The following is a 12,265-nucleotide window of genomic DNA, read 5'->3' on the forward strand; positions in this document are numbered from 1 at the left end:
ATTTACCTGGGTGGGAATGAATTCCTAGGCATAAAACAAATTTTAAATGTTCACTTAACTAAATTCTTAATATTTCCCTGGCTTGTGAAAGGTAGGGCAAAGTTCATTAAGTTCATTAAGCTGATTAGTAATTTCAAAGTGAGATCTTTAGCTGAAAAGGAATGGTGAGTAGTGAAGGTTTCTACTGTTATAAGTAAAATACTTAGGGGGAAAGATGGTTGCTCTAGTAGATGATGAGGTATGACCACTTTGTTAACTACTAGGTTCCTACCTAAATAAAAGTGACAAATAATTGCCTTGAACCAGAAGGAAGTTCCTTATTGTTTACATCAGAGCTGTGTACATAACTTTTGTTCAGGCCCAGCTTCAGATGCAGCTGTGTTGGGTATGTGGGTGGTTGTGAAATGGTACGCAGAAGAGTCTTGCTCTAAGAAAAATGTGTGAAAAAAATCACCGAGGCCTGGCCTGTTACCCAGCTAGCTCAGCTATAAAACTGACAGAGGCTTGGCAGTTGCATTCCAGCTATTTTCTTTAGCCTGTGGAATAAGTGATTGTTATATAATTGCTTTGTCCTCACCACCCATAGATGTAGCAGAGAATCTTTAGTTCATGAAATCAAATATATGAAAGCTGAAATTACAGTATCATTCTGTACTTTGAGTAGCACTGCTCAGTTGGCAGGAGCAATGTTGAAACTCTGGCCCAATTTAATTTTCACCTTCCCCTCAGCAACCCTGGCCCTGTTCTGGGTGATAATACTTACAAGCCACAATTTTCTAAAAAGTGCTACTTTTTGTTCTCTGTCCTAGAGCAAGGAATGCTTATGGAAGTTGTGGAGATTAGAGCAACTGAGCAGCCACTGAAATGGTGATTCTCACCTTGGCCAGAAATCATTGGGAGGTGATTTGGGGGTAGATTTGTGGAGGATATTGACCTAGCAAACAGAAGAGTAATAGCTTGTTTATAGACATAACAGAAATTAGGGTCTCCCTGGAGCCAATCAACTTGTTTACAGTGAAATAACATTCTTTGTTCAGGGATTTATGAACACTAAATCAGTAAATTTAAGAATTATATTAAACATGTATTTATACAAAAGCACTGTACTTTATTCAACTCCATACAAAATGTGGTGATTACAAACATTAAATAGGCAATGAGTTTTACTCTGAAGATTACTGTCAGTTTTTAAAATGTAGCTGTTTTACTTTGGTCACCTTAGCCATCTTACAGCCCTTCTTTGTTACAGGCAGGTGCTATAAACAGCAACTTTCTGGCTTATATCCTTTAGGAGTGAACGGACTTCTCCTTCCAATCTTACTAATTCTTGAGCTTTGTCTTCTAAATATTTTTGATTGTCCTCGTATTTTCTTTCTAAATCTGGGAGATAAAAAGGAAAAGTCTGAGTAATTTATACCATGATGATCTCAAAAGCTAATACTGATTCTCTTCTTATAAGGCTCTTTGAAGTGCCTGAGACAAAGTGAATAGATTTTCACCCTTTAAAACAAACTCTGGATATATGAATTTTAAAATTCTTTATGAAAGCATGAACCTATATGAAAAGACTCACCTTTCAGGAGCTGCAGTTTGCTGTTGGCTTGAGCCAAAAGTGTTTTTGCTTCATTTTGTAGCATTTCAGCTTTCCTTCTGGCATCAGCTGACTCTTCAGTTTTTTTGGCAATTAAATTTTCTACTTTCTTATACTTTTCATCAAGTTCACCATCCAGAGTCTGCAGTTCCACATTTAGACACAAAGAGGTGATAATGTGAGTGTCAATAATGACAGTGGAGAGCAGCACGTAGTGTGACAGCAAGCTTGGACCATTAGCACAGGAAGCGCGGTGGATTAGGGCCACCGTCAGGGGCGCCAGGCTTCAAGCTACTCAAATAGTAGGTCACTGAAAACATGGTCTTGAAACAGTAACATTACCTGCAACATTAAGGTGATTTTTATAAACAAGATTTCAGACACCTTGGAATTGTAACAAGGTGTCTGAAATCGAGTTCGCTTCTGCTAATGAGCATATTTCTGTGGAAAAATTGATTTTCTCAAAAGTAGATGTGGTGAGATCCAAATATTTAGACCTCAGAAAAGGCCCGTTTTGAAGAAATGGAAGGAGGATCATCTGGATTCTTGGCTAGGGTTTGTAGAAACTTGACAGCAGGAATTCAGAGGGAAAATGCAGATTTAATGAAAGGAAGGGCGAGGTTGTAGCATATGCAGGGTGGTTGAGAGAAGTTGGTGGTAGGTTTGGAAAGATGCTTACAAGTGATTCTTTTGAGAAACTGTTCAAACAACAGCCACTGATGATAGGATTTCATGTCAAGGGGTTTTGTTCCTCTTTATTGCAATCAATGTCGTATTTATGCAAAATGCTGTGTAAGAAGACTACCAGGGAAACTCATGCTCTCAGAACCACAGGAAAGTACACACCACAGTGGAAAAGACAGATGTGGCAGTGAACTTTTCTTACTGTTCTCTTCCCAACCCAGAGGGGTAGTCACTCTTACGTAATGCCCACCAGCCAAAATAACGTCCAAGAAAATCTTGACTTTGTCAGTTTATAACTTCCTACTATTCATTTAAAAGTTTCAACATTCCTCCAAAAGTTTAAAAAGGTTTCTTTGGAGAGAAAGCCCATACAAGTTTAGAAATTGAATGTGTATTTCAATCATTTTTTGGCTTCTAGTGAAAAATTTGGGTCGCGTGAGATTTTCTCTGCAATGAGAGAGAGGCAAGGATGGTTATTTCAGAATGAGTGCAGAAGGGGTGAATTGTTAGTTTCCTCCTCCTAGCTGTTCTCTGTCATGAACTCTAAGCTTTTCTACCCTGCTTTTAAAGATTTCCAAAATGGAAATTATTGTATGTCATAAACATCTTCCTGATTAAATACAGAAACACATGCCCAATATGCTTGCTTTCAGACTTCCACCAATAAGTTAATTTCATTTTCTAAACTCTCACTTAAGTTTGGGTTTGAGGGCCTAGGACTGCTTATTGGGTACTTTCATGTCCACTCCCATTTTCTTCCATCTCTGTCCAAAGACCGCCAATTAGGCAAACAGTCGTTTGGGATGTTTCTCAGACTAACCACAGTAGGTCTGCATCCCTTACCAATTCCAAGGAAGGCCCCTTCACCAACATAGCTGTGAAGTTCAAAGATTTACTCACCTTCTTAACATCGTCTGCACTTTGTTTCACAGTATATACTACTTTTTCAATATATTCTGCCTCCCCAGAGTTTTGGGCAGCCTTCCGCTTAAGTTCTTCCACATTCCGCTCCAGCTCACTGATCCGCTGGGAGGCATTGAACAAGGTTTCCTCAGAAGCCGCTGTTTCAGACTCGATCTAAAAGTATAATGTCAACCATCCAGCATGATATTAATTTGAGAAGTGGTAGGAAGTGCTATGAGCACAAGTGTAGAGGAAGATTTAAAAGGCTACTCTGCCATTTTCCTCTCAACCAAAAATAATGACTAAAAAGAAAATAGAATTCCAAGAACACTTACATAAAGTGCCCAACTTTAAATGCTCTTTGCTACATCTCATATATTAACTTTATTCTTTTGGTACTTCTGGTGATCTAGGCTGAAATTTTCATATGATTTCTTCTCTTTACACTAAGAACCATCCCAGGCAGCTGGATGCACTGAGAAGCATTTTAAGGATGCCTGCAAACTTTGGCCAATGTTCACAGGTAAGCAGATGTGAGAACAGGGATTTCCACATAAATTTCCCAATTAATGTGGGTGGGAAAATTACAACTTCCAGGTACCTTTAGTTTTTTCTGTCAATTTTAAATGAAACTAGTAGTGGACACTATGGCACTTCGGAAACTGCCTAGAAAGTTAGTGTTTTAGTGTTTTTAGCTAATGACTGAAGACATGGAGACCAGGACTATTCTTTGAAACTCCTAAGAGTTACTTATAGGATTGTGAGATGGTACTATAAATAAAGATTTTTAGGGAAAAAAATATCTGGGCAACTGGCAATTTCAAATTATAATGAATAAACATTGATTTTTTTTTCTTTAAAGGTAGCCAAAATAAGCAATCTGACCCATGATAGACAAAACCAGTTTCACTGAGCATTCGCTTTTTCTTAAAAATGATCTTCAAGGATGGATCTATTTCTATAGAATTAACTCTGAATAACAATGTCAGTGAAACTAATGGGTCAGTATGGACATTCTAAAATTTGTATTTCAGATCAAATAACTCTTGACCTAAAAGCTCACCTAATAATTAACTTAAATTCTTAGAGAGTAGATATAATTCTTAGGGGATGAGTTTTACAGTTTCATTTTTAGATGAGTGAAGAGTTTCTGACAAGCTTTTCATTAATCAGTGTGTATAGTTAGAAGTTCTCAGTTTCTTATGACTAACCCAAACACGTCCTGCGCCCAGTGTCTGAGACACACAACCACCATTCTTAACGGTACATCCTCAAGCCAAATACCTCATCTATAGTTCGATTAATATTTTCTAACTTGCTTTTCAAAACACAGTAGCTTTTAAAAAGTCACTGAAATAAATTTCACTAAAATGTTAGCAACACACTGAGAAATTTGAAAAACCTAGACACAGAAAAATGAAAATAATTAAAGGGTTAGGACATAGCCTGGTGGGAAAATATCGTTTTCTAAACTTGAAGAAGTAGCCTGAAGAAAAAACTTTGTATATGCTCAGAATTTAAGAAGGGAAAGTGGCTGACGAACTACTGGGCCTCACTTTACTGAGAGCACTAGAGTACGGCAGACAGGTTTGTATCAGCTAAGGGGAGGAAAAGCAGGTTTAAAAACCATCTCCCCGGTTTTAAACATTACGGAATTGTTGGCCTGACAAGGCTGACTGTACTGAGAGCATTTAATTTCAGAGTATATCCTGAGAAGATGGAGAGGCGTGGATGAGTCATCAATTTTCTTTACCCACTATTAAAGAAATGAACTTTCCCACAATTGGAAGGAAAAAAATTAGCTTATACTGTGTTTCCCCAAAAATAAAACCTAGCTGGACAATCAGCTCCAATGCGTCTTTTGGAGCAAAAATTAATATAAGACCCGGTCCAGTATTATATAAGACCCGGTCTTATTTTGTTATAATACTGGGTCTTACATAAATTTTTGCTCCAAAAGACGCATTGGAGCTGATTGTCCAGCTAGGTCTTATTTTCGGGGAAACACGGTACAACTGATTTTTTTAAAAAAAATAATAGGACTATGTTTACCTTACTTTTAAGAGATAAGAGGAGTTTTAGAATCAAGCATTTAAATGCATATGAAAAACTTGTGTTAGTGGGTGCCTTTAATATCTCCTCGTCTCTAGGAGTATTTAGCTGATAACAAACCATTAAGTTTTCCATGCATTCTGAACACAACAGATTGTTTAGCTGTAAGATCAATTAGGCTCCTCTAGAATGAACGGGAAACACATTTTGACCTTTGTTGCTTTCCAGTCCTTTTCAAAACTATAGTTAAGGTTTTGTAAATGATCACCTCATAAGTCATGAGACACTGGTCTGGACCATGTAGTTGCTTTTGAGCTGCTTTATTACAGGAGTTTTCTAACACTGGACTGAAATTAATACTACACGTCATACTACTGAATTGTCCATGTGGTTCCTTGAAAGAACAGGAAACTTGTGTTTTTATCTTAAACTTTTGTGGGGGTGAAAATGGAAGAGAGATTAATGTTCCAGTGTTTTCAGTCTTTTCTTGAAAACATGTTATATTTAGCATCTACCGTGTTTCCCCGAAAATAAGACCGGGTCTCATATTAAGTTTTGCTCCAAAAGATGCATTAGGGCTTATGTTTAGGGGATGTCATCCTAAAAATCATGCTAGGGCTTATTTTCCGGTTAGGTCTTGTTTTCGGGGAAACACGGTATGCTAAGTGAGTAGTTCAGATTTATTTAAAGGAATCCTTTAATGTTCAGTTACAAGAATTTCATAGATAACTATCACATGCACTTATTTTTCTGATAGAAGAGTACCTGCGAGTGTTTTCTCCCACAATAATAATGGCTGTAATAGCTCACCGAAGTCAGCAGGTTCTGGGTTCCTTGGATGTCCTCATCTGCTTGTTTAATCGCCTTCTCTGCTGCGACCTGGGCCTTTTCTGCCTCTTGCAGAGCTTCCTTTACCATGTCTGCAGTGACTTTCACGTCTGTGGCGCTTTTGCTGAGTAAAAGAAGGAGGCAATATACGTGAACATGAAAAAAGTACTTCCTTACAGAAAAGAATGTTTCTTTTAAAGAACACCCTTCCTGAAATGACCCAGAGAGACTCACAGAGGTCGCTCTTAGAAATTTCACTGGTTAAAGAAACGCTTTTCTACTCCAAGCTACGGGTAGATACACAAAACCAGCCCCCTAAATGCCGTATGTCTTCAGATACCTGGCTCTTTTAGCTTCTTCTAACAACATCTCAGCTCTGGCGATGTCAGCAGCACTTTGCTGTAGAATGACCTCCACTTGAGAAAGGCTTTCGACTCGTTCGCGAATATCTTCCGTCAAGTTCTGTAACTGCTCTGGGGTGCTAGGCATTTCCATTTTCAATACTTCATTAGCAACGGCTTCAATGCTGTCCAAGTCCGCACTGTCCTCTGTTAAAAAAGGTGGAAATCATGGATGGGTCACTCATTCAACCACTTACTGGCCATCTACCCCACTTACAGCATGGTGGGGTTACACCAACACACACTTCCTGTTTAAGAGTTTGTAATCTAATTGAGCAAGGAGATGAGACCTGCACACATGAGAAAGTAATGCAGACAAGTATTAGGTTGGTGCAAAAGTAATTGCGTTTTAAAAGGTTAAATTGCAAAAACCGCAATTACTTTTGCACCAACTATACACAACTGGAATGTGTAGTCGGGGACATCTTTGTGGAGGATGAGGGACTGATTAGGTTTTGAAGGATAATAGTATTTGAAAGAAAAAAGGACATCTTTGGCTAGAGAAACAGTATGGCCAGAGCCTGTTATGTGAAATTGGAGTAGAGTGAATGGTTCAGATTGTAGAAGACGGCAGAGGCCAGGGCAGAAAGCTGGCAGTAGGTCCCTAACAGGCAATGAAAACTTTCAATGGAGGTTGAAAGAATAGCTAGGAAACTACTGTAAATGCAGTATTCCTTATAAAAGATCTGGATTCAGGAAATGGCAGAAGGGGATAAAGTCCAGTCAGTAGCAAGAGAATCAGGGCAGTGTATTATCCATCAGAAGCCAAGGAGTTTCAAGTGTCAAATGTAAAAGGTAAAAACAAAATAAAACAAAAAAACCCCAAAGATGTTAAGCTTTCAATATGTCATTAATTTTTAGGCTTTTTAAGTGTCAAAGAACATAAAAATGGACCCTTGAGGATTTAAGTATTAGAAAACTATGTCATTGAATATTCCATAAGGTATCTTTAGCAATACTGTTAGCTCCTTACCCTTTTCCTTGCTAACAGAATATTGATTTTGTTCAGGCACCTACCGCTAAGGTAAGGTAAGCTTACCAACTCAGAGTTCAATCCTGATTATGTGTGTTATGTGCCCTTGAGTCGGCTCCAACTCCTAGCAACCCTATGAAGGAGTGATAGACTAATCATATAAATCCTGATTAGTCTGCCAAATAGGGTAGTCCCATTCCATTTGCCAGTGACATTTATGCATGGGCATGGGATTCATTTTTGGCCAGTGAGATTTATGGAGATGACTGCTCAAAGGATTCTGGGGAAGATTTCCTCCCTTTAAAAACAGACACAACAAAGGAATAGGTGTTCTCTTCTTCCATTAGATATTATCGTGTCTTTATATGAAGTCTGGAACTCTGGCAGCCACCTTGTAACCAGGAGGAGCTAGCCTGAGAACAAAGCTGATACGCTTAATATGGCAGAGCAGAAAGATGAAAAGTACATGGGCCAGAACCATGGAGCTATCCTACCACTGAACTTCCTGTCATATGGTACATTGTTTTGATTAAGTCAATTTCAGTTGAGAGTTTTCTGTAACTTGCAGCCAAAACCATCCTTACTGATAACACTGACCAGCAATACTGTAGACCATAGATTTTAGAGATTTTCTTTCTCTCTCTCCAAAAAAAAAAAAAAAAAATTATATATATGTATATACATATATATACATGTATATATATATATATATATATATATATAAACACACATACATATATATATATATATATATAAACACACATACATATATATATATATATATATATATATATATATATATATATATATATATATATATATATATCTGTCTTACCATAGGTATAATATCCTGTAAGTAATAGGATTACAAAGCTTTGGGGGTAATGTGAAAATAAACTCTACTTCAAGTTAAAGTTCTAATGATAGATATGTAACCTAATAATTTCAAACTCAGTTCTAACAGTACATGATTTGCTCTCGCTTCTTGATTTGCTGCTTGGGTATCATCACATCAGGTGTGTCTGTATCTGCATAAAATCGGAGGTGACTGACATACACACATACAAACTTCTTAAGGAATGGAAACATTTCTTAACATGGAATTTTTTTAATTTGGAAATGTTACTTTATTCCCTGCCAGAAATTCAGAAATTGCTTTTATCTAACAATGTGATTTGAACTACGGCCTCTCAAACACTCTTGGTATAAAACACTTAGATTCCAAGATAGGGAGAAATGTCTAAAAGTAAAATAAAAAATTCCTTACGGGTCAGAAAGTTCCTGATCTGCTTGATCAGGCCTCGCAGATCCTCGTTGCTCCTGTCCACTTTTTCTTTGGTGGCGTTGGTTTTCAACAGGACATCCTGAGCGTTCTGTTTTGCCTCATCTGCCCTCAGTTTGGCTTCAGAGACCTAAACATGAGAAGTAAATTACCCAGGAAACAACTTCACTCTTCCTAAAGCAGACCAGAATATTAAAAATGGTCCAGAAAATGATGTTGAAAACTAAGCATTTGGAATCACGGCTTTTAGAAACAAATGTCTGCCATTCAACTGTATTATATTGCTATACAGATTGAAAGTATCCAGTATTCAGATTCCTATACAGTATTCTCATATAGATAGGACTAGCACATACATTTTTTTCTAGTTGTTTTTAACTCCTTCAAAACACTTGGTACTTATAAAGTGTTCTTCAGTCTTTTTCTCAGGTATCAACATAAATAATACTTCAGTTAATATGAAGTTAATACTTCATGTATCACTTTAGAAGAATAAATGCTCAATTGCTGAGTATAGAATTTTTGTAGTACAGCTGGATGTATTCATAACCCTGGATCCAGTAAGTAACATGGTATCTCAAATTATCTTGCGAAGGAAGCAAATTCTTAAACTATCTGTGAATAAAACCACCTCATCTCTTTCCCTGACCTCACAAAAACGTGAGCTTCCATACGTGTGTGAAATGCCCTTCTGATGTTAGCCAGCACTTAGAATTGATTTCTCCCTTTCAGAGCCTCCAGTCCATAACGGAAAACACAAAAACTGAAAGCTGAGGCAGTCCACTGAATTACCATCCTGGAGAGCTGTTCCACCTCAGCCAGGGCGCTCAGCACATCTCGGTCAAAGTCCATGGCTTTTTGCCAGGCATTGTGTGCGACAGTGACCAGCCCGCTACAGCCAGGCCCCCCACACTTCTTCTCTCCTTCGTCAGTTCTGCAGTTGGGGCCGCCACACTCGGTCTCGGAACAGGAGGCCCCCGGAGGTGTTCCACAGGTCTGCAACAAGCAAGAGGCAGGCACAAGGTTCAGAGAGTGAATGCTGTAGCAGTGTAACAGCTGTGCAGGGCCCGTGGGGCCAGAGAGAGAGTAGATGGCTCCCAGCTTGCAAACAGTGTTCAGGATGGAGAGAGGAGCAGAGTTTAGGAATAAACAAACTTGCTTATTTTCAAGGACACAACGAACACTTATGCCCTCACCAATACCTTCTCCCCTAATGAAGTGGGATACCACATGGCCTCTGCACAGGGCACAAACGTCTGCTGGAACAAGTTCAAGTCTACCAACAGGAGAGCCACAGAACACTGGCCTTTGGTTCTAATCAGTTGGATTTCAACAAAAGAAACAGGTGTTGAGAAGCTTCTTTAGCATGATGAAGGGGTGACATAAAAGGCCCATGCTCTGGCCTTTTAGTACCTTCCCTTCTAGTTAGGAAGACAGGATCACTCTACATAAAACAGCCAAGAATAGGTCAGATGCAGGCAGGAGGAAGGAAAGCAGACAAAGGAGAGACCACGCAGGAGGACCGAGGACCACAGCCGTGGTAGTTGGGGAAGGATGTGTCTCCTGGTGCGACTGAGCAGGGAGAGTGGGGGGACATTCCACGTGTGCGAGGGAGACAGAAAACAGGAACACAGGTGGACGAACTTTTCTGAATAAGCAACTCCCTCCTTTCTTAGCTACCAGAAACTTCCAAAGATCAGGGCTTGGTCATGGCATGCGCATGGCAAATTGGTGCATTTTGAATAAATACAACCAATTCTTGAGCCCAATAATCTTGTGATAATTATAATCCCATTGTATATCAGAATAATAAAAGTCTTTCATATATCTGGTTTATAGTACATGAAAACCTTCAGGCAATAAAAAGTATTCTGTGTGTTACAGAGGAAGATGAGCTTTAATCAAGAGCAGTGTAAGGAGACCTCAGGAATGCTTTCTAAAAACAATGTGACAAAACAATAGAAGACATGTAGTTATGTTTTATTAGGTTGGTGCGAAAGTAATTGCGGTTTAAAACAAAAAAAAAATTGCAAAAACCGCAATCACTTTTGCACCAACCTAAATACTTCCGCAGGCATGAAAAAACAGCATGGGTGTAGCTAAATAGACACAAAGACAACTGAAGGCACTTGAAAAACCACAAAGGGACAAAAATCTGTTTAGCTCAAAAGTAGCAGTATGGAGTTCTCATAGGACAACTAATTAACAAAGAGAAACATACAATGAGAGACGGTAAGCTGGTTAATCCCTAGGTAGCACACCAGATGGAAAAGTAAGCAACAGAGTGTAGATACAGAGAACAAACTGATGGTTGCCAGGAAAGGAGGGGGTTGGAGGGCTGGGGGAGGGGGTGGAGGGATGCAGATGGGCAGTCAGTCAGAGTAGTCACGGGACGTGGAGGACGGCGTCGAGTGCGTGGTCAGTAATGTGGCAGCGACTATGGGTGCTGGGTGGGTGCTAGACCAACCGGGGGATCACTGCATAAATTATATAGGTGTCTAACCACTACGCTGTCCACCTGAAACTAATATAAAATAATACTGAATGTCAACTAACTGAAAAAAATAATTAAAAAAAAAAAAAAGGAAACCAAGCGCAGGGAAGGGCACGGCCCCATTCACATGTGGCAGGAGGGAGCAGCCCATCGGCCAGCCACGCCCCAGACCCTTCTCCATGGCAAAGCAAACATCCTTTAGCATGCTTAGCTGCTTTTCATTATAGTTTGCTGAGATTTTATTTGTGATTGCTGGTTTCTATTGGAATTTGTAAGGAAGGAATCAAGATTGAAAGGAAATAAGATTTGAAGAATTGGCATTTCATGCTTAAGTATAACAATTTTATCTCCTAGTACCGTGTTTTCCCGAAAATAAGACCTAGCTGGACAATCAGCTCTAATGTATCTTTTGGAGCAAAAATTAATATAAGACCTGGTCTTTAATATATAATACAATATGATATAATATAATATAATATAATATAATATAATATAATATATTAATTTTTGCTCCAAAAGTCTCATTAGAGCTGATTGTCCGGATAGGTCTTATTTTCGGGAAAACACGGTAGGTGCAGTTTACATACTGTTCCGGGCCTCCATTTTTTCTTTGTGTTAAATAGCGACAGGAGATCTACTTACTCTCTATTTCCATGAGATGCTATAAAGTTTCTTAATGAATATATACTGTAGGCATCAATTAACTTCATCACAATACAGACTGTTTTTGTCTATTTCAGAGAAAGGGGTGGTGGGGAAGGAGGCAGGGAGGGAGAGGAACCGTCACTGAGGTAACTGTAATGAAGTCTGAACCCTTCAGTCTCCTGTGCACTCACATCCCCCTCTTTTACTGTTCCTGTTACTAAGCTAAGGGCTCACAACCCTTACAAAATAAGTCTATCAAAAACACCCTCCAAATTCTCTCAGATAGGTCCTCTTCCACGAGAAACAGTAAGGAATCAGGGGGAGTAAACAGGCTTACTTTGGCTGCTTTTGGCCTTCTGCCTGATTTTCATTAAAGTCACTACTCAATTTCATTTGGCTCCACGGTTACTTT

The 12,265-nt window shown here is 38.9% G+C and overlaps 1 protein-coding gene across 1 annotated transcript in view; it reads right to left on the minus strand.

The window, feature by feature from the left end:
- Positions 1 to 1,181: 1,181 nt before the first annotated feature.
- LAMB1 (laminin subunit beta 1) overlaps positions 1,182 to 12,265 on the minus strand; it is a 66,785-nt gene continuing 55,701 nt past the window's right edge. Inside the window, exons 28-34 of the mRNA XM_033088138.1 lie at positions 9,507 to 9,710; positions 8,700 to 8,844; positions 6,399 to 6,606; positions 6,041 to 6,182; positions 3,176 to 3,352; positions 1,574 to 1,733; positions 1,182 to 1,380 (exon numbers count right to left, since the gene is read on the minus strand). Of these exons, the coding sequence (XP_032944029.1) occupies positions 1,244 to 1,380; positions 1,574 to 1,733; positions 3,176 to 3,352; positions 6,041 to 6,182; positions 6,399 to 6,606; positions 8,700 to 8,844; positions 9,507 to 9,710 (1,173 nt within the window). The 3' untranslated portion in view covers positions 1,182 to 1,243. The remainder of the gene's footprint in view (positions 1,381 to 1,573; positions 1,734 to 3,175; positions 3,353 to 6,040; positions 6,183 to 6,398; positions 6,607 to 8,699; positions 8,845 to 9,506; positions 9,711 to 12,265) is intronic.

Source organism: Rhinolophus ferrumequinum, chromosome 20 (assembly GCF_004115265.2).
Source record: "Rhinolophus ferrumequinum isolate MPI-CBG mRhiFer1 chromosome 20, mRhiFer1_v1.p, whole genome shotgun sequence".
Lineage (NCBI taxonomy): Eukaryota > Metazoa > Chordata > Mammalia > Chiroptera > Rhinolophidae > Rhinolophus > Rhinolophus ferrumequinum.